This window comes from Amblyomma americanum, chromosome 5, assembly GCF_052857255.1.
Source record: "Amblyomma americanum isolate KBUSLIRL-KWMA chromosome 5, ASM5285725v1, whole genome shotgun sequence".
In the NCBI taxonomy this organism is placed as follows: domain Eukaryota; kingdom Metazoa; phylum Arthropoda; class Arachnida; order Ixodida; family Ixodidae; genus Amblyomma; species Amblyomma americanum.
The window spans coordinates 22,702,116-22,722,702 of NC_135501.1; the positions used below are offsets into that span (position 1 = coordinate 22,702,116).

The window sequence follows — 20,587 nt, forward strand, 5'->3', positions numbered from 1 at the left end:
TGCTCATCTTGCTGCGGGCTACCCTCTTCATAGTGCCAGGACCACAGCGGGTCCTCTGCATCACCTAATGCGGAGGAAGTGCTTGCTATTGACCTTGAAATGAGGGCAAATCCAATGCAATGTCGCTTTAGATCAAGAAACACTTCAATCTTTGCTAGTACTGTAGGCTACCTTAGCCTTTGAATGGTTTACAATGAAGTGGGTACTTTAAACGCATTCTGCGCTATTTTGTACGCTTGTATTCGTTGCTTTCAATGTCCTTCAGGTGACATTTTACCATTTCTGGTTGTGCAGTAACTCAATCAATGCTTCCGTTAGAGTTCGTTTATGTAACAAAACAGGAGGCATAAAACATGCACTTAGCCTGCTTCGAAAGGAAACATTTCCGGAATACATTCGTCACATACACTGCCAGTCATGCTCCTTGGATGACCACCTTGGAAAATATGTTCAGCCAGTGCATTCGCACCTCTTAGCTGTAGCTTTGATAACACTGGTCACACAGGCCAATATTTTTATGACAGGTCAAGACAACACAGATGCCACAGAAAATTGGACATGGCTACAGCTGTTATGCACACTTTTAATGACAGAAGAGCTCATATGCTCAGAAAAAAAAAACAATAAGCACAGAAGCAGCCTACAACAGCAAAAATGGTCAGACACAAGCGCCAGGCAGGGATGCTGCAATTCATTTTGTTGGAGTGTTTCATCTAATCCTCTAGGCATAAAAACAGAAAAGCAGTACATACACAGAATATGTATTCCAAGAAAAATAATTTCATATATATATTTTGGAGCTTGCAGTACAATATATATATATATATATATATATATATATATATATATATACATATAAAATAAGTCATACCACTGGCTCCTGGAATAGAACCATCTTGAGTGCGCGAAAGCAGGGCGGCCACCGATGGTGTGGGTTGGGACTCGCCGCCTGGGTCTGCTTGGTGGCGATCACTGTCGAAGGGGTTCGCCAAGCGAACCCCCATGTGGGATGCGACACTGCCAACTCTTTGCAGGTCTTCAGTGAGCTGGCGGGGGGCCGCTGAGCCGCCGCCTAGGTATTCACAGAAAGCGCTGTTACAACCACTGGAAAAATCCCTCGATGAATATTCACAAACACTAAGCACATTCGACATGAACGCCAAAGTATCTTTCAGAATTTAAGCGCTACGAAGCAGCGAAAACGTGCATGTTTATTCGCGCAAGCAGGAGCCTTTTTCTCTGACAGAAGCACGATATTTGCATTTATTTAGTAATACTCTCCGGGTGAAACAACCTTAAACATGCTGACTCCAAACTGCGGGTGCGTGAAAGCTAGATACTAACTGTGGCGGTGAAAACGCACAGCAAGAAAATTGGCAGCACAAGTTCCAGCACCTCACAGTTCACAATTAGTAGCGAGGTGCTGGAAGTGGCAGAGGAACAGGTCACTTAGGGCAACTAGGGACAGCTGATCCGAATCATCAACGGAAATAATAGAAGGATAAGAATGGAATGGAGTGCATATGGCAGGTTTTCTCAGATCATGAATGTCAGTGTACCACTGTTCCTCAAGAGAAAAGCGGAGGCTAACGAAAAGGGTTCAGCTTAAGTTAAGAACAACACAGCGAGCGACAGAAAGCAAAATGGTAGGTGTAACGTCAAAAGACCAGAAGCAGGCAGAGTGGGCAACTTCTCTTCAATTTTAGGTCGTTATTAATGTAGAGCACAGTGGAGCTGGGCTCACTGGCTTCATAGACAGTCTTTAAAATGCTTAATTTAAGTAACCAAAATCCATCATGTCCCAACAGAAACTGTTAACTGAGCTTTGTTCATGACCATGATTACTAGCATTGAAATAGTATGGATAAACTTTTTTTTTAATGCAGTCGATCACTCCTCATGTGCTGAGGTATATATCCCCTTCAGGCGCGAAAAAAATCTGTGAAACAAATAAAATATGTGAGCACAATTTTGTGTTCTCCAAGCTGCAAATGACGAGTCTTTAAAAGACTGAAACAAAAACTTTATTCTTTCTTAGAATTTCAGAGTGTCCACATTTGTGGACACAGCGCCTCAGTACAGAAAAAATATGGCACACAACTAAAAGAAAGTGCGACAGTGTTCTCAGCATGACGTGGGGCACAAAACATGGGTAAAGGGTTATTGCTTGATTTGTGAATAAAATCAAGCACTTTAGAATCTACTTGTGAAAAAGGTAAAAGCAGTCGTTCTGAGCTGAGAGGCACAAGAAAATGTGGCACTTTCGGCAGCGAATCCTGCACTTCGCTGTGCATCCCTCACGGCGGCAGCGCTGCGCGTTTGGCGTGCTGACATGCTCCGGCCAGCGATTGTAGCCATCGTACCTGATGGTTGCGGTGGGTAGCAAATGCGGGCTAGCCTTCTTCACAACAGGCTCTGGGCACTCACTGCTTGGCCGACCACGCTTTTTCGGGGTTGTTCTGCTGCATACGATGAGGCTGTTAGCAATGTCTCTCTGGAATGCCATCATATCCAAGGTACTTTTCTGTGGAAGCTTCTCGGCACTCGCGTCTCGTAGATATTCTATCCAGCTGTTGCACAACGCGAAAGACAGAAAGTGAGAAATAACCCTCACTGGCCACTTTCTGGTTCTTGCCGTAAGCGGGTACAGTGACATCACAAAGTCAAGTTTATCGACACCTCCCATGTATGCGTTGTACTGCACAATAACTTCTGGGCAGTCAATTTCAATATGTTGGTTTGTTGCCTCGCTCCATCGCTTTACTTTTCCCACATTCCCAATTCCAATTTGTGTGGATGCCATATTGACGACTCCATTATCCTGCCATCTCACAATGGCAATGTCTCCATTCGCGGAAACCTTCTGATCCATGCTTCCCCGTCCTTCTTTCTTCATTTCTTTGTCACTTTTTAAGGGACACTTGAGCAGTCGGTTGGCTCGGATCGTCCCGCTGGCGAGAATGCCAATTTGCTTCAGCTCCAGGAATAATGGCACTGAGGTGAAGTAGTTGTCCATGAAGCACTTCAGGTTCTTTTCCTTAGGCATTGCTTCCACAAGACGCATGACAACCGATCCGCCAAGTCCGAGGTGTGAATGCTGTGCACTGACCCCTGTTCCCTTCCCTTGGTATAGCTCGAGGTCATGTGCTAAGCCATCGGCGCTGCAGCGGACAAACACTTTCACCCCTTCTGGGTTTGGCTTTCCTTTAACAAACTGTTTGGCGGGGACACGGCCAGTGAATGGAACCATCTGCTCATCTATACTGTTGTGCTCCAAGGGTTCTAGCTGCAAGCACCGTGACCTCACTGCCTCTATGATAGGGCGCACTTTCCAGAACTTGTCCTGGCTGTTTGGGTCCCGTGGAGCGTTCGAGTCCGTGATGTGAAGCGCGGCTCTAATCCTAAAAAATCGCTTTGCTGTCATGGATTCAGCTATGGCAGGAATTCTTGTAGAGGCTTGCCAGTACATTCGAATTCTTGGGAATTTTAGAACTCCCATGAGCATTAGGGTTCCAAAAAAAATTTTGATTTCTTCCTCAGAAGTCCCAAGCACATTCCCGCCTTTCTGCAGGACGTACATGTTAGTGAATGTGGCTAGATCGCGAAAAAGCATGGGTGAGAAATACCGGCTGAAGTATGCCAATGGGTCCTCAGGGATTAATCCACCTTGAAGCTGGTAGGTGCAGTTAGTGTTCCCAGGTTGAAGAGGTTGTGCAACCCAGTTCAAGGTCTTCATCTTCTTCGATGGCACATCTGGCACTTGCTTGTCCTGCGTGCTTGATGTTCCAGGCAATAACAATGCACTCTGGGCAGTGCCATTTGTAGTAGGAGTCTGAGGAAAAAACACAACATACGCCACATTATTTTCTAACTAAACATATAAAACAGACAAAATTACCGTAGTTTGTGTGTCCTGCTCGGTGTACTCGTCATCAGAAAGATCTGCGTCAGAAATATCACCGTCTTGAATTCTTCTAAATATATTTTCGGCTGTGTCATCATCCAGGCGCCTTCTTTCAGTAGCATGCTTGAATATACCTGGAAAAATGAGAGGTTTTCTTCATTTCAGCGCGTGAGCGACGCCGTGAACTCTGGAAAAAGCGTGTGTTAGGAAAGGCGGATTTGAGGCGCCGTGACCACAAATGTGGACGCTAACTTCTGGAACTGCATGCAGGGCTGAATTTCTTCACAAGAAGGATGAATGCAGCTGTTTCACATTCACAGGACCTTACATTGATACGTAAATGCCAATATTTCGGTGAGTTTGTATTTGGAATAGAGAAAAACGGAAGAAAACAAGAAGTACTTACTCTTCGCTCCGTAGAAGGTAGACGCGTCCATACTTTCCCGCGCTTTTTCGACAGCATTTTGTTGACATCCTGTGGGATGGCGCCACTTGTCCGTTAAAGTGGCTCAAGGGGCGTGTCTTAGTACATTCAAAAAAGCGCTTTTGGTTGTATTTTTACACACCAGCGCGCGCGAAGTTCGCGTCCACAATCGTGGACACGGCGCCCGAAGGGGATATATAGCTGAGGTCAAATTATGAAAAAGGAAATTCGATCAATACCAACGAACGGGAATCGAACCCGCGGCTGCGTGAACAGATCTTTAACGGCTGTTGGGCGAGACCACTACGCTACCGTCAGAGCGAACACACCTCTTGTTAAACTGCTCCACATTCTCGCGCCGTGAATTAGCGTCGTCTTCGACTTTTATTTGCTCCGTCCCGCGGCACTGCCTGCTCACCGTCGTCTTCTATGTAACACAAATTCATGCTTTTGCTCAGATTCGAATGTCGTAAACATTCTCTGTATTTTTTTTGAGGGGCGGAGGGGAAATCTAGTCATAAAATGCAGGCAGCAAGCAATCGGAACAGTTCTGTAATCTGGGAGAGTACCTCTGAATTCGTCAGCAAAAAAGAATCAAAGATGAAAGAAAACAGGACTTACCGGTCTTAAATATCTCCCGGTTGTCGCCCGCTTTCGCCACTTATTTTTCTAGTTCTCCCAGCATTTCTTCAGCTGGAGCCATGTCCGTGGGCTCACGTTGTGACTGGAGTTGAACTGGGTTTCTATAAGCTCCCACTCTTTCCTTTTCTGTGCAACTGACACTGCATCAGTTCTCTTGTTTTCTAGTACGGCCTTGTGCTTGTCGACGAGGTCGAGGAGAAGAGCTCGCTCTACTCTGGAGAAGTTAATTTTGCCCTTCTCCGTTTTCTCCATCACGCGCGCGTCGCAACACAGCACCAAAGAATAACGCAGTACAGAAAACAATGCAATCAAGGCGGAAAGCTGGGCTAGTTGGTGTTTCATCATGAATTAAAAGACTAGCGCATATAACAGAGACACAGACAAAGAAGTAGACAGGACGAGCGCTTAGCGATTAGCGCTCGTCTTGTCTACTTCTTTGTCTGTGTCTCTGTTATATGCGCTAGTCTTTTAATTCATGACAGAAAACAAAACACACTACAAATGACTACACACTATCAATAAATATAATACCAAAAATATATACGATACAAGCAGTGAATTTACAATTAAAATGCGCGATAACAATATAAAGCAGAGACAAAGAGCTGGCGATGCTGGCGATGATGCAACCGATGGACGCACGCGAGCGGAAAGACTACGACGTCGACAGGAGCAGTACTACGCGCACTACTATAGTGACATCTTTGTTTGTGGCCAGACAAGTAATATTAGTTCTCCAAAGCTAGCCGAAAAAACTTTTTGTTGTTGTTAAAACGTTAGTTGAGACTTGTACAATGTATTAGCAGCGCTGTTTTGGCGCTTCTGTTCTTTATTTGTTCATGAATTTATTAGATATACAGAAATGTTTGCTTAGCCTCGTTCCCATGGTGCCTACTTACATCTAAAAGCGCTACTTTCATAAGTGCTGCTTAAGTGCTGTTTTTGAAACTTCCTTCGCCACTCATACTTTACTCAGAACTTAAGTCACGAACTTAAGTCACACCTTAAGTTTCATTCTTGAATACGGCGGTGAGACACATCTCATGGACCTCTAGGTGCTTCAAACTGCACCACTTTAATTAAGTGTAGCGGCTCTTTCGTTACTACAATTGGTGATCTGGAGATCTTAACCATAGAATTGTTTTCTTTTTCCTGAGCTTTTCGCCCTTCACAATTCACTGGACTGGCTGCTCTATGAACAGATTTGCTCAGCAACCAAATTGTTCACATTAACAAGGCTTGACTGTATTCCTGTCCGTGCAGTGTGACAGTCTGAATTTTTTTTCAAAAGAAATTTACTGACGATTACAATACTCGGTAATGCGAAGTTTGAGTTGTCCTTACATTGTGATCGCGTTAATGGTTCCTGTCTACGGCTCTTTTCAGATTTACGTTCACCTTAATGCACTTTGCTGCCTGCTTAATCACTACACCCTTAAACTCCCTCTTACAAGTATGAGATCACTGCGGCACCTGCATTGGAGGAATGCGCAAGCATTGACTCCTCCTCGCACCTCTTTGCCTCTGTTTACTCAACTCGTCACCTCTCTTTCAAATTTGGCGCCACTTTTGCTGTGGCGCCGCCCACTTTTTCTTATAACTCAATTTTTTGGAACGTTATCGTGATTAGAAGCTCGTGAGGGCACAAAACCGCAAACATAGCCATAAAATGCTTACGCATTCAAATTGGCTCATTCTCATCTTACACATACATTTAATACACTCGTAAACTAACGCACTGTGTGAAAGACCACCTGACATAGATATAATGCCCCACTTTAACTAAGCTGTCCTGATGTCCATGCATGGCCTAAGGGTTACATGTCTGATTCAGGATCCAAAACTGCCAGGTTCAAATGCAGGGAGGGGATTTCCATCTCTCCAATCTACCACCTGCTCGCCATGGCATTTCGCTCTGCTACTACCTGCCACAGCTGGCAGGTGGCGTGTTAGGCCACTGACTAGGAATCTAGAAAAAGAAGCCTGAGCTACGCTTTAAATACAGCAGGAGTTAAGGAACGGCACCTAAGAGCTGAGCTCTAAAAACAGCAGTGTGTATTTCTGACCAAATGGCCTAACATGTGTAAAGACAGAAGGATGATGCTTTCATTTCAAATGGAGATTATGCGTGTGTTGGAAATGTCATTAGTTATGCAAATAGTCACATTAACATTCCCCTCTGTAATGCCAAATGGCCCTGGGGGTATTAATAAAGGAAAAGAAATAAACACTTTATGAAAGAATAACGTTGACTTGGTGCACTTAAATTGCTATTTAAGTATTGCAAAAATATTTTAAGGTGGGTCCCTTGAAACAAAGCATGCACCATCATGTGGACGTTCTTATTAGCCTTGCCTAAGGTAGTGTTGTGTTCTTATGCTACAAGAAATGCTTCATGCTGCTGCCGTACATTGCATTCTTTGCTCATGCGCAGGACATGTCCATCAAGGATCCTGGCGCGACCAGGCAGACCCTTGTGGTGCCATGAAGCCGCTCTCAAAAACTGGCGGGAACTGCAGCAGGAGTGCTCGGGAAACTAGAGAAGTTTTCAAGAGCTACTTCTGCAGTGAAGGCCAAGTTAGCTGGCAGTGGAAACTTGTGTCCAGGTGAAATAGAAATCTGTGTTTATTCCTGCATGTTGAGGACGTTTAACATTTCAACTGGAACACTGTGCCTTGATAAATTAATTTTTACAACTGCTTGATGGGCATTTAGCATGGCCAACTGACGGTCTGGCCCTGGCGGTATTTGGCGGACAGCATGCGCCATCATGCTGCCAAATGAGTCGCATTCGTCATTGGCTGTCAGGCGTTGCTGACTCCTCTGTAGAGTTTCCACCGCTGTTGTCAGCAGAACTTTCCTTTGTTCTATTTCTTCATAATTTCGCCTTCTCTTTTTTCAAGGCCTTGAAGTCCCAGCTCCACTCTGTTGTGCTGGCTGACTTGGCTCTGCACAATTTTGTGGCGAACAAGGAAAATCCATTTCGGGATCTGCGGATTCGTTGTTCCAGAGCTCGCACTGCCGTTCAGTCTCCTAAAACAAAAGGACACAAAATCTTGTCAAAACTACACAGGCTAAACTGTATCTTATTTAAGGTATGGGGCCATAATTGAAACATAGTTATGCTAGTATTAAAATTCCCAAGGCGACTCAGGGACGCTACAGTGAAGGGCTTCGGAAATTTCTATGACCTTGGGTTTTTTAACGTACACTGTCACTGTCACTGTAGTAAACAGGTGCCTTGCTTTTCGCCTCCATCGAAAAGCGGCCATGGCGGCTGGGATTCAGCCCGTATCCTTGGGTTCAGCAGTCGGGCACCCTAACCACTGAGCCATCGTGGCAGTACTAGGATTTAATGACTAATTTATCCCATACAGTAATCCCCAATGCTCAAAGTTGCACATTGTCACATATCATAGGGAGTTTAAAATAAAATTATGGAGGCAAGAGGTTGGCAATAAGGATAACGTGAATTAACCGAAGACTATAGAAGATGAAGAAGAAGCATTCTGTAAGGTGGAGAGAGATGATTGGTGGAGAAGAGAAGAAGGAGAAGACGACAAGGCTTACATGGACTAACGCCAAGGCTATAAAAGGACGACGGAGAGCGAGGCACAAGGGGGAAGAACAGAGAAGCGGAGGCTCCGGCGGGTCAGGGATGCTTTGGCTTGAATAGTGCGACGCAGGCTACTGCTCCGGTGAGCTCGCGTTCTACGGCAACGCATCGTGGACTTCCTGCTGTTCCTGAGCCCGTTCTGGGGAGTTAACTGAGGACGCTACCACCTGCTACGGCCAAGTGTGCCTCCAGCGCTGTTGCCACCCATTCGGGTGGTGCCCCCGACGCCAACAACACTGGCATCACCTCCAAGGACGCTTGGACCGGGACCTTATACGACACAGCCAGCGACGCCAGCCTCAGCACGTCGAACGCCATCTAGAAGCTGGCTATTGGACCCATGCAACGCCGCATCCGGACAGAACCAACAGTGAGCACGAACGCCGACCGTTGACAGTAGAGTGCTAGTAGTAGACGCTGGTAGCAGTGTTTCCGGGTCGTGTGTATTTATAGTCTGTTTATATAGTTTGTGTTTATAGTCTGTTTATAGTTTGTTAATTAGTTTTGTGTGCTAGTGTGCATGCCACGTAGGGTGTATTAAATGTGCGTCTGTGTGGGTACACCTGTCGCCTAGTCCATTCTTTCGGTCCGAGTGTTCTCCGGGGAAATTCGTGACACAAATCGAGTATGCGAAATGGTCTATTGCAGGGTTACTAATTAATTTTGACCACCCGAGCTCTTCTGCACTGGAATAACCCAGTAACAGTGCCATTTTTATGTGCTGCTTTCCCCGAAATGCAGCAGCCGTGGCCAGAACTTGATCCTTCATCATTGGGCTCAGCAGCCATTTGCCACTGATAAAGATATTGAGATGAATACTGTGGATGTAGTCATGGAAAAACTGTATGATGTAAAGAAAAAAGGTTGAACATTAATGCCATCTATGGAACAATGAGTTGATAATTGATAGACATCAATGTCTTTTGTATCCATTTGTAATCCTTTGTGACAAAAGCTCTTACTATGAGTAACCTGGCTCTCTGCCACCTATTTTAATGCACCCAGAGTACGGCTTTTGTTTCTGAAGTGAGCTACAGTATAACGCAAGACACAGTCTGTTGTTAGGTACGGGCGTTGAAACAATCATTTATGAATTAATTTTTTGCAATACAGCAAGAGATTCGGTTGCACCTCATACGTTCATGTCTTTATTTCAATACCCTTTTTTACAGTTCATAGAGTTCTTGAGTATTGACTGGTTATGCTTTGTTAAACTGTTGTTTCCTTCACTATTCTTGTTTGTGCATTTATTTTTGGGTGTAAGTTTCTTTATGCACTGTTATATCCATATTTGCTGTGTTTCTTTTGTTCTGCTGTAATCTTGTTTTTGAGGTGCACTGTAGTTGTTCAATCTTGATTATATAAAAAGCATCTGCTGTTCTCCTTACACAATGTTCTCTTTGTAGTTTTTAATGGAGTGTCCCATTGCTGTTACAGACTGTGGAACCCTTATCAGTACATCTTAAGGAATGTGTGTATGACTGGTACACCATAATTGCAATAAACAAAGATGTACCTTGTGCTAACGTTACTCAAGCGCAGAAAGGCAAAACACAGTGCAAAGGCTTTTAATAGCTACACGGCATGATTACTGCAGTGTCACTGGACACATGTGAAAATGTCATAGTGCAAGTGGTCACATTCGTTGAGGATGTAATGCCGTAGAGAAACACCCGTATGTTGAATATTCAAGCTCTTTTTTTTTCATACTGAGCAATGCCTGTTCTGATGCTTTTTTTAAAAAATAATGCTAAAAGGCACATTTTTGTTCTGTTCAACTTAACGTATTGCAAACTTTCCATAAATTTCCGACAGTTTTGACACATAGGTAGTGCTGACATCAGGCAATGCAGTCGTGCTTCATTAACATGTACACCTTAGTTCCCAAGCCAAGCGATCCATAAAGGAAGCCATCTGTGAAAATAGAGCCTACAGGGGTTCATGTAATCTCGTCGCATTAATTGTGGGCAGCCATGAGAACAAAATATAAACTTTTTTAGCCATATTTTCATTTTGTATGTTGCCATTAAGAGAGAGAGAAACAACTTGAATGGAACACTAGCCACTGAACGCCAAGAGAAGTCCATCGCCCCTAGCCGTCGGCCGGAATCCCTTGGGACACAGCAGCAGCAAAGACTTGACCAATGATGTCCTGCTGCAAGTTAGGGTCTGGGCTACAGAGCAAAGCCTCCCAAGGGTTCCAGAGTGCACGAACTCTCGTACTTAGCCAGACACGTCCACACTATGTGGACCAATGTTGCTGCCTTTTCGCAAAATTTGCACTGTGATCTGAAGACTTCCGGGTGCCACTTGCTGTATAGTACTGGGTTGGGAAAAAACCACGCCTGTAATTTTCTCCACACAACCTCCTCTTTCTTATTGAGCTTTCTGTCCACTGGCAGATGAATTTGTCGATTAAGTCTGTAGTATAGTGCGATTTCCTGGTACGAGCGCATATCCTCTCTGCTGTTTATAGTTTCGGTGACTTGGGAGGTTCCAGGGGTCAACCGGCAATTTCACTGATGACCACCCTAAACCCCTTAGCTCATGGCCAAGGCTATGGCCACTTCCTCTGCTTCTGCGGTCTCAACGCCACAAACTGTGCAGCATGCCACCAGGGTTCAGTCTTCCTCCACAGGCTCGTGTGCCGCTTTGATCTCGTATACTGCAGCGTCTGTATACAGGACGTCCTGCCAACCTATATACCTAGTTTGTAATGCATCTGTTCAGTCTTTACATCTGCCTTTGTGAAAGGCAGGGTGCATGTTTCTGGGCAGCGGAGCGATTTTCACCTTGTCCTTGATTTGTCGCGGTATGTCTCTTGAGTGCACATGCTACTGCTTAAGATGCTTTGATGTAACAAAGCAGCACAGAGGACAATAACTCATGCAACACCGCAAATGATGGGGCCTTCCGGCCAGGCACTATGACACTGGAAACCACTAAACCACAGAACAGCCATCATGCTAGCTTTTTTACTCCTTTGTGGTGGTGTTCAGCAATCAAACACAAGAATGGAAATACTTGGCAGGGGAAGTCGATATTGTGTTCTCAGTGCTATTAATTTTAATGTGACGATTCCCAAGAGGCTGTGCGCATTTTCACCCTGTCTACCGTCTGGGCAATGAGTTTCCATTAACAAGGTTAAAATGAATGCAAAAATTTGGGTTTTTAAGAAAATGCTCATAACTTGAGCCGCGCATGTTAAAGAATATTGTATTGATGGGGCACAACTGTACACCAGTGTAGACATAATGTAATATGGCCTGCAGCAAATTTCTGTTGTCTGTGTAGGCCACAACGATTTGCTTCAGGCCAGCTTGATTGAAGATGTGATGCACTGTTGATTTCAAAAAGCATGCCAGTTTTCATCCTGTAACATGCTTTATCAGAATGAGTTTTGAACATTATTTCAAGATTCAGTGACATAACACTTTATCCTGGATGCTCAAAAAACAGATGTTGTACTCAAAATGCAGCTTCAATACAACAAATTTAGAAATGCCCCTGCATACTCGCCAGCTATCAAGGAATAAACACAACATACCTCCTCTTCTTCCTGCGTGTGGAGTGTTGAAAAACTTGGCTGCTAAGAGCAGGAGCTATCCAAGAACATCAGGCTTTTGTAATGAGCCCACTTTGGCTGGTATATCTCGTCCGGGCTTGCGCCGGAGCGGGCCTTGATCTTGCGCCTCTCGCGCATAAATTGTGTTCGCAAGTTTGTGAACCGCACGCGCACTTGGGCAACTGAAAAGTAACGTCAGAAAAGGGAGCATGGGTACAGCGTGGCAGTCAAATAAAGTTGGTGGCTGCTGTTTGACTTCTCGTGCGGACGCCAAGCCACATAGTTAATGCAATCGACGGTCGGGAAGTCACGACGCCACACTAACCATAAGCAGTGCTAAAAAAAAGAGGAGACACCACAGCATCAGATATAGTCTCCGATACTCCGCGCAACGTGGTATGTTTCCGTACGTACCGGTGCATTGGCCTCCCAGTGCCTCGCATACCTCCGCGTATGCTACTTCTTTAAAGTCGCGGTGGTGGTAATGGGGATGTTTAATGTCCCATATCAGGCGACGCTCTTCGATTAAAGAGATCAGCTCCGTCTCCACTTCCAAAGAAAATGTTGCTGCAGTCATTCTCGTGCAAGGTGCCGATTGAAACGACCAGCGCACGCTTAAAAACCTGACCAAAGAAGGGTTAAAGCAATGTGGACACGATGTGAATTCGGCTGTCATAATTTGAACGTTTTGTGAGCGCCGAAATGTATCCAAAATTTATTCTCCGCAGGCTGGATATGGAAGCAGGGCCTTGTTTCGGCAATGTTTTTGCTCGGCGACCGATCTCGCGACGACACGGTCGGCAGACTGGTTTTGTCGGCGTCGCGGTCGTCAAAGCTTGTCACACTACGAAGACATCCGGTCGTCGGCGGCATTGGTGTCGTAGTCGGCCTAGTGTGACAGCTCGGTCTGCCACAGACAAGGTCGGCCGACCGGGTTGGCCGATCTTTGGTGTCTTTGTCGGGTCGGCGTCGGCGGTGTGTCGGGCTAGTGTGACAGGGCCCTAAGCAATCCGGTTGTGACACGGATGTCATACATATTGTCGAATTAATATCTATAGCCTATGTGGTGAGAAGCAAAACCGCAAAACAGGACGGGACTGAGGCAGGCGACAACACAGGGTGGTGTATTACCAACCGGCCTACAACCAAGTCCTTCTAAGTTAGAGCTAATGTCCCTTTCGTCTAGTGTCAGCAAAATAGGCGGACTTGTTACATACGAGAAACTTTGCGACTCAATTGCCGCCGTCTTTCGAGGAGCATTCTTGCGACTTATGACACTTTCAGGGAAAACAACGCTCATGTGTTGTTCCACGAAAAAAAAACAAGTAAACATACTATCACAAACGCCACGCGCCAGTTTATTTCAGAGCCAGCAGTAGCTGCGGGTATGCCAGAATGAGTGTATACCTGCCTTGTAACCTTTCTCATCTTCGGCAAACACTGATCCACTACATCGAATATGTTACATTATCATTCGCAGATGCACCTTAATACGCATTCAATGGCTGCATTTTATTTTCTCTCTGTTATTTATTTTAGTTTACCTTTCCCGCACCGCTCTCCTTCCGTCTAATTATCTCCCGAATTCCCCTTCCCCATGCAGAGTACCATGCCAGTGATTTTCAAACGCCGGCTAAATTTTGTTTTCCATAAAAGGGTTTCTCTCTTACATAAACGGTGCTATTTTAGACCTTTTCAATAAGTGCATGCTTCCTGGGCGTCGGCGCAGTGCTCACTAAACTATCGTGCGTACTGGCGCTAGGACGGTGGAAGCGTGGCAACGGAGCTTTTGCAAAAGTCCTCAGAGGAGACGCTTCGACATGCAATTCTCTCGGCCAATGCAAAGCTCTATCGAAATGCGCTAATGCACAGGACAGCGGTGAAATTTATCAAGACACGTATATTTCCGCTTACTCTGGCTGTCTACATCTGCGGGTGCTGAACTCTGAAGCAGTTTTCAGTTTTACTTGGCAAGAGAGCACAGTCGAACTTCACCAAGCTTCTGAAGGGACCCTTGAAAAACATGCATATTCTTCTTTTGGGAGCCGGAATGTTAACGGAGGACAAAGCAATTACCTGGGCGATCATACGCACGCGCACGTTCGGTTGTAAGTCATGTGCATAGTGCTGAGCAGTGAACGTTGTTAATAGCTTTAAATGCATATTCCTCCATTCGGCAGAAATATCGACCTCTAAAAAGCAAGCTTTCAGGAATTGTCCCGCTTTCAGTCAGCAGTTCGACAAGTTGTGCGGTCCACAAATAGCGTTATACAGTGAATTGACTGAATTAATATGAACGCGCAGGTAGCTGACCCCGCGGTTTGTTGACATATTCGAGTGGATGCGGGCAGCCCGAAGGAGACGAGTAAATGAGGTGGTTAAACGACACATTTTCCAGTACCAACACGTTCTATGCTAAGTTTTTGTGCCCTCCGACAGCTCGTTATCCACAGCAAGAGCCAAAGAAGCGTCATGCAGCCGGGACACAGCGCGCCGGCAGCCGTCGCAACGAGAAGGCCTGAAGGCTGGCGATGGCGAAATAGTCACATGACCAAATATGGCGACGCCCATGCTCCCGCGCTGTAAAGCGTCTATAGGTAACACATAGTACTGCCTATTATATTAAGATGGAGCTGTGCTTGAACTTGATAATGGTACCTGTGGCATCTAAGCAGAAGTCTGCCTTTGTTTTTCTTGCTGTAACTAACTGATTTGGATGGACGTCTCAGAGTGAGTAGAGGCATTTCACTTCAAGCAGTACCAGAGAATGGCAATCGCAACAAAAAACCCCATCTGGACTCTAACCCAAGATAGGGGTGTTCAAAAGGTATCATAAAGCCACAGTTGTCTAGCCTTCCATTCACATGCTCAGCTATAAATGCAGTAAAGGCACAGAACTTCGCAAGTGCTTCACACTCTATGCCATACTGGATGGCAGGGCTGAAAATTGGCTTAGCATTAAATATCCTGTCCGCTAATGATTAGCAGTTCTGCTGTTTTGAACGGCAGACTTCCCTGAATATGGAAGCAGTTTTTCTACCCTTATTATGGAGAAACCATGCATTACACTATCTTTGTTCTTTTGTTGCTGCTTCGATATCTACGGATGCGGGAACTGTAATTTTCAGCTGCTGTAGCACATTGTGCTAATTTTCTTGGCTAGCTACAATCATACTGCCCAGGTTGAGATAGCAAGGGGGCCTGTCCAACGTTACCTCGAATCCAGCCACTTAGTCTGGAGTATTCCTGGCACCAGCTGCTTTTGCGGCCACCTGAACAAAAAAAAAAACTTGTGAATAAACCTCCTTCTGTGACTAGAAAAGAAACGGTCCATTTTAATTGTGGAAAAAAATGACAAAGGGACGTAAAAACTGTGCCTGCTTCCAACTTAATTATCGAAGTTGCTTCTATGTTGTGTGAAAGGCATGACTTGCCAAGAGACAGGTGCAACCTGAAGGTTTCGGAAGACTGTTCGATGTTATGTGACAAATGTTTTTATGTCGAATGTTTTTATGACGGTTCTACAAATTTTCCTGTCATGGAGGCTAACAATTATTTTGCAGTCAGTCTTTTAGAATGAGGCAGCTAACCTAAACATGCAAACATAAAAAGCATATCCTAAGGTAACAAAGTGAAGACATTTTTTTATTATTTATACATACTGCTAATCCCATTTGGGATTGTTGCAGGAGGGCAAAATAGGGTTAGTAATAACAGTTCAAAAAATACATCATTTTGGTGAAGATCATAAAATAGACAACTAATAGTAAGGGCACTATTACTAATAGTAATAACAAAGGCACTGGAATTAACTATGGAAATACAACCAAAAATACAACAACGCAGAATAACAATACAATGAACTGTATCATAACCATATCGAAACAAAGCAAATTAATCTCACAATAGGCGTCATGACAGAAATTAAATCGCAATAGTTCCGAAAACATTACTGTTAGTCAGTGTATACCTGAACAAAGTTAACATTAAAAAGGCACACAGAATAGGAAGCAATATTAGCAACACAGAAAACACACACACAAAAATATTTGCTAATTAAGTACCGAGCTCTCGATAGCAGCGCTGAACTTTCCTAACGATGAGCTGCTAGTTATTGAAGGGTTTAGACTGTTCCATTCACGAGTGGCAAACAGAAAAAATGAGTATTTGAAGCAGTCAATATGGAAAGGGTACTCGTTAAGTGTATTAGAATCTGTGACGCGTCGATCTTGCTTTAGAAAAGGAAATGTATTTAGTAACATCAAGTTTTAATTGCTGGTGAATTGATGGGTAAATTGTTTTCACAACCGTAGTGTTGACAATTTTGTTATTATTGTTAGGTTGTGGAGCTTTGTGACAAGAAACATGAACTTTCGCTCATATAATTCTTTTTAAATGCACCAGATACAAGTCTAATCTTTCATGTTGTGTTCTACCTTTTCTGGTGAATGTGAAGACTGCTGAGATGGAGTCTCATCATTGTTTTGGATGGCCGGCTCTTGCATCTTCACCCTTGTAGCACGTATTGTTGCCTCTAGCAGGGTACCTGCATGGTATGCTGTATCTATAATTGCTCAATATGTAAAACTGAAAACATTAAATAATTCATTACTAAGTTAGTTCTCTTGCATAGAGTGCTTTTATGCTCGGTTTAAAACTGCATTGCATCACAGGTTATTTGAATATTGAATGAGTACTGGATATACACTGCTTTCTGCGAACCCACGCAACTAGTCAATTTAGTTTAGAAGTAATGCAGCTCAATGGAATGCACTACTCAGATTACCCACCAGGTATTGAATAGGTCCTGGAACGGAAACTTGTTGATGTGGTTCAGAAGGGCTTCTCTGCTGCCGAAGTGCTTTATCTTTCTAGTCAGTCTTGGCTTTTTGGGGCTTTCCTGTTCAGAAGTGCACTGAAGCTTAAATCCTATTTCATTAACCAAAGCTGGTTCGACATTTATTTTTGTGCCTCGGTTCCATGCTGTTGCGACATCTGTGCATGTGTGTCCGTGAGGCCATGTTGCATAGCGATGTCAACTTTCCATAACAGTGTACCAGAATGGCTGCACACATGTGCCTTCCCTGCCATGCAATTGCAGCCAGCGATTGCATGGCTTATATGCACTTAAAATGTCTTGCTATGTGACAATGTTTGCACTCAACTTCAACAATTACCAAAAAAAGTGTGGCTAAATATTCACAGCGACGATACCTCGTTCTGGAATAGCTGGAGCTACTGTGCACTGTCTTTTAGTTTCGTGCGTTATATCGAAGACCATCTGTATTCATCCATTTAAAACCCTTTTGTTTGCCCACCCCTCATGTAATGTCCTTTTTGGACCCTTGAGGAAATAAATAAATAAAATATGCTGTTAGAAAAAATCAAGACCAAATTACCTCGAGTGACATGAATTTTGCAGCACTCCATGCAAAACTTGTGCATGTTACTGCACCTTTCAAGGCTTACCCCTTTAATAAGCCTATGACAACAGCGGTTAAATATTCAAAAGGTTATACCTGGTTGTTGAATCAAAGGATCTGCCATGTCCTCCCCATGATCCTGTGTGCTAGAAATAACCAAGACATGATTAGCTCTCAACCTCTAATAACAATTTTACCCTTTCTACCTGTTGTTTCTGGAGCTGTCAACATTGGTTTGGCCAAGGCAGTGCGATCTGAAAATGAAAAGGTCGAAAATTGTAAGTTCTGGTCATGCTTCATAAGTAACTGCACTAGTGTGTGGAAATGAGTGCATTTCTTATCATGGAACTGGAAGTGTAGAAGACCACGCATGAAAGCTGAATGACAAGAAGATATGAATTATGCATTTTAATGACAGTGGAACCAATAACAGTTTCGAATAATCACCCTTTGCAACCCTTTAAAGTGTTACCCTTTAAAGTCCAGTTAATTTAAATCTTACCACTGACTTGAAAGAGTAGAAGAAGGAAAGTCAGTTCGAGGTGCTGGGTAGAAATGATGGTCCTTGGAATTTTTTCGCTGCCCGTCGTCTTCAGAGTCCGATATAGCTACACATTTCTAACATATTGAGACAACATCCAGCACTGAAATGTGAGTATTTGAGTATTTGAGAGTGCATTTCATTAATTGAGGTAGAAAAACAGATTCCAAAAGAAAAAATGCAATCACTTTCAATAACACAGGCAAACGCGAACAACCTGCTCACGTGTGCACTTGTCACAAATAAACAAGCACCTTGTGCAAAAAAAACTAACACATGTGTTAAATGAAAAAGACTGTCTTCAACCAAGACACCAGTGCACAATCCCTTAGTTCATAAATGAACAGCCTCAAATAATTAGCATTTCAGGTTTGCCCCTTAATTGGTTTGAAAAGAAAAGAGGAGCACACAGTGTGCAATGTGTAGGCAAAGGCATGCTTTGGCAGTAGGAAAGCTAAAGTTCGGTGGGCGAGCAACACTGTTTGTAGTGGTGGAGCTGCACAAAGGAACGACACAAGGGCTTTGTGGAAGCTGGGAATCTCGCAGCAGGCATGCCATGTTTTTGCAATGCTGCGCACGCTGTGATGATCTCAGGGCTGCTTTCTCAGGCTTGTGTTGTAGCCCCATGTCTAGACAAGGGAGGCGCCACTTCCACATCCAAAGGCCCGCTCCACATTGTTCCTCGTTTTTATTTCTGCCTTGTTGTACCTGCATATGTAAGGCAATATTACAACTTCACCTTCATGAGTGGCAATGCATGCAAGCTTTTATGGCGTCTTTAACAGTACAGGTAGGGTGTCACTATGTTAGGAAAATAATTTTCACAGTGCCCTGTAAAAATTCGGGACACTCTTTTGCCATCAGACACAACAATATATGCATTGTGTAGGTGCTGAGGGAATTGCTGCATTTTCTTTTGCACATGTACAACCTTGGGAGGTTGCAGACCGTGGAGATGGAGGGCAGCAATGTTGCAGCATTGCACTCATGGATGAATGCCCAGGCTTTGCACAACACTGTACACTGTTTAGCAACGTCCTAATTTGAGCCATGAGTCTATTTGATGAATGTAAATTTACCTTGCTGAATGGAGGAGTCTTGGACATGTTGCGGCTGCCGCTAATAAAAACATTGCCATATCACATGACACCAAAATCGCGAAAATGCACTTGCATATGGATTTGTGTTCAACAGTGCATTAGTTGCTTAATAGGCAAGCCAGCAGTGATGTTTGCAAAGTTCTTGTTGTGTGGTATCAACGCCTTCTTGTCGACTTGGCTTCCTCGAGGTAGCTGGGCCAGGCTCTGCCAGAGGTGTCATCAGAAATGGCTGGCAGGCGTATCCGGCATCGCCCAGCAGCACTCCTGGCACCCACCGCTCCTCATACAACACCAGCACAGGGTAGTTGTCGAAGATTTGGCTGTCGTGCAATGACCTGGGCCAGCTGGCTATAATGTTATAAAACTGCAGCTGTGGCCTGGTGACAGCCTGCATCAAATGAGCACAATGAGCACGGCGCACCTTAGCACCGAATTGTGTGACATCTTGGACCTGAGTTATGAAGTCGTCCCTCATGGGACTCAACAATCTCGATGCCGCCACCGACCCGAAGTGCCGCTACCGACACCGATCCACGTGGTTCGCCTGAAGCCCTACTATGCGAGAACACCCTAACTCTTCTTGGGACCTCCTGCTTTCTTTTCAGCATCAGGTCGTTGCTTTTGGAGGAGGGGGCTAATGACGCCAGCGCTCGTGCAGATGAACGCGCCATCAAGAAGAGGAAGAAGAAGCGCTCGTCCAGGGCTACACCGCTGCTCACTCTTGGCCGCTCAACTCCAACGTGATTCTCGGCTGTTTAACGCCGTGACAATATTTCTGATGAAGGTAGAGTTTTGCCTATTGCTTTGCAGTCGCATTTACAAGATCCTGACTTCTTGGACCATTGTAGGTCAAGATTGTCTAACCTCAGTTTTATTTTGTTTTGATTACTTTCTCTGCTCATGGGGGGACGATGAGTAGCTCGGACTTAGAAGGAGAGCAGGCCAGTCCGGATTTTTTTAGCAACTTCGGTTACTATGTTGGCACCTGCTTGTGAGGCTTCTACTTCCGCGTCGCTGCCTTTCCTTATCCATAGCGTAATATCGTCTGCGTACATGCTGTGATATAGGTTTGGTATCTGTTTTAGTCGTGGTGGGAACTCTAGCAAGACTACAGTGAATAGGAGCGGTGATACCCTGCTGAAAAAATGTTACGACATATCCTATGACTTTTCTCGTATCATAAAGCTATGATTTATCATACATCATTAGGCTACGATATTGTACATCATTAATCTCTGATATCATAGATCATAAATCTATGACATCATAGATCGTTAATCTACAATATCATACATCGTTAATCTATGACATCATACATCGTTAAGCTATGATGTCATACATCAAGCTATGATGTCGTTCAGAATGGTCTATG

At 44.4% G+C, this 20,587-nt stretch overlaps 1 protein-coding gene across 2 annotated transcripts in view; it reads left to right on the top strand.

Annotated features, from left to right (window-relative positions):
* LOC144132323 (uncharacterized) overlaps nt 1–17,570 on the top strand; it is a 229,274-nt gene extending 211,704 nt beyond the window's left edge. Inside the window, exons 4-5 of one of the 2 annotated variants that reach the window (XM_077664640.1) lie at nt 7,405–7,576; nt 7,874–17,570. In XM_077664640.1, the coding sequence (XP_077520766.1) occupies nt 7,405–7,576; nt 7,874–7,880 (179 nt within the window). In that variant the 3' untranslated portion in view covers nt 7,881–17,570. The remainder of the gene's footprint in view (nt 1–7,404; nt 7,577–7,873) is intronic. The other variant, XM_077664643.1, reaches the window with a different exon arrangement.
* The last annotated feature ends 3,017 nt before the right edge of the window (nt 17,571–20,587 follow it).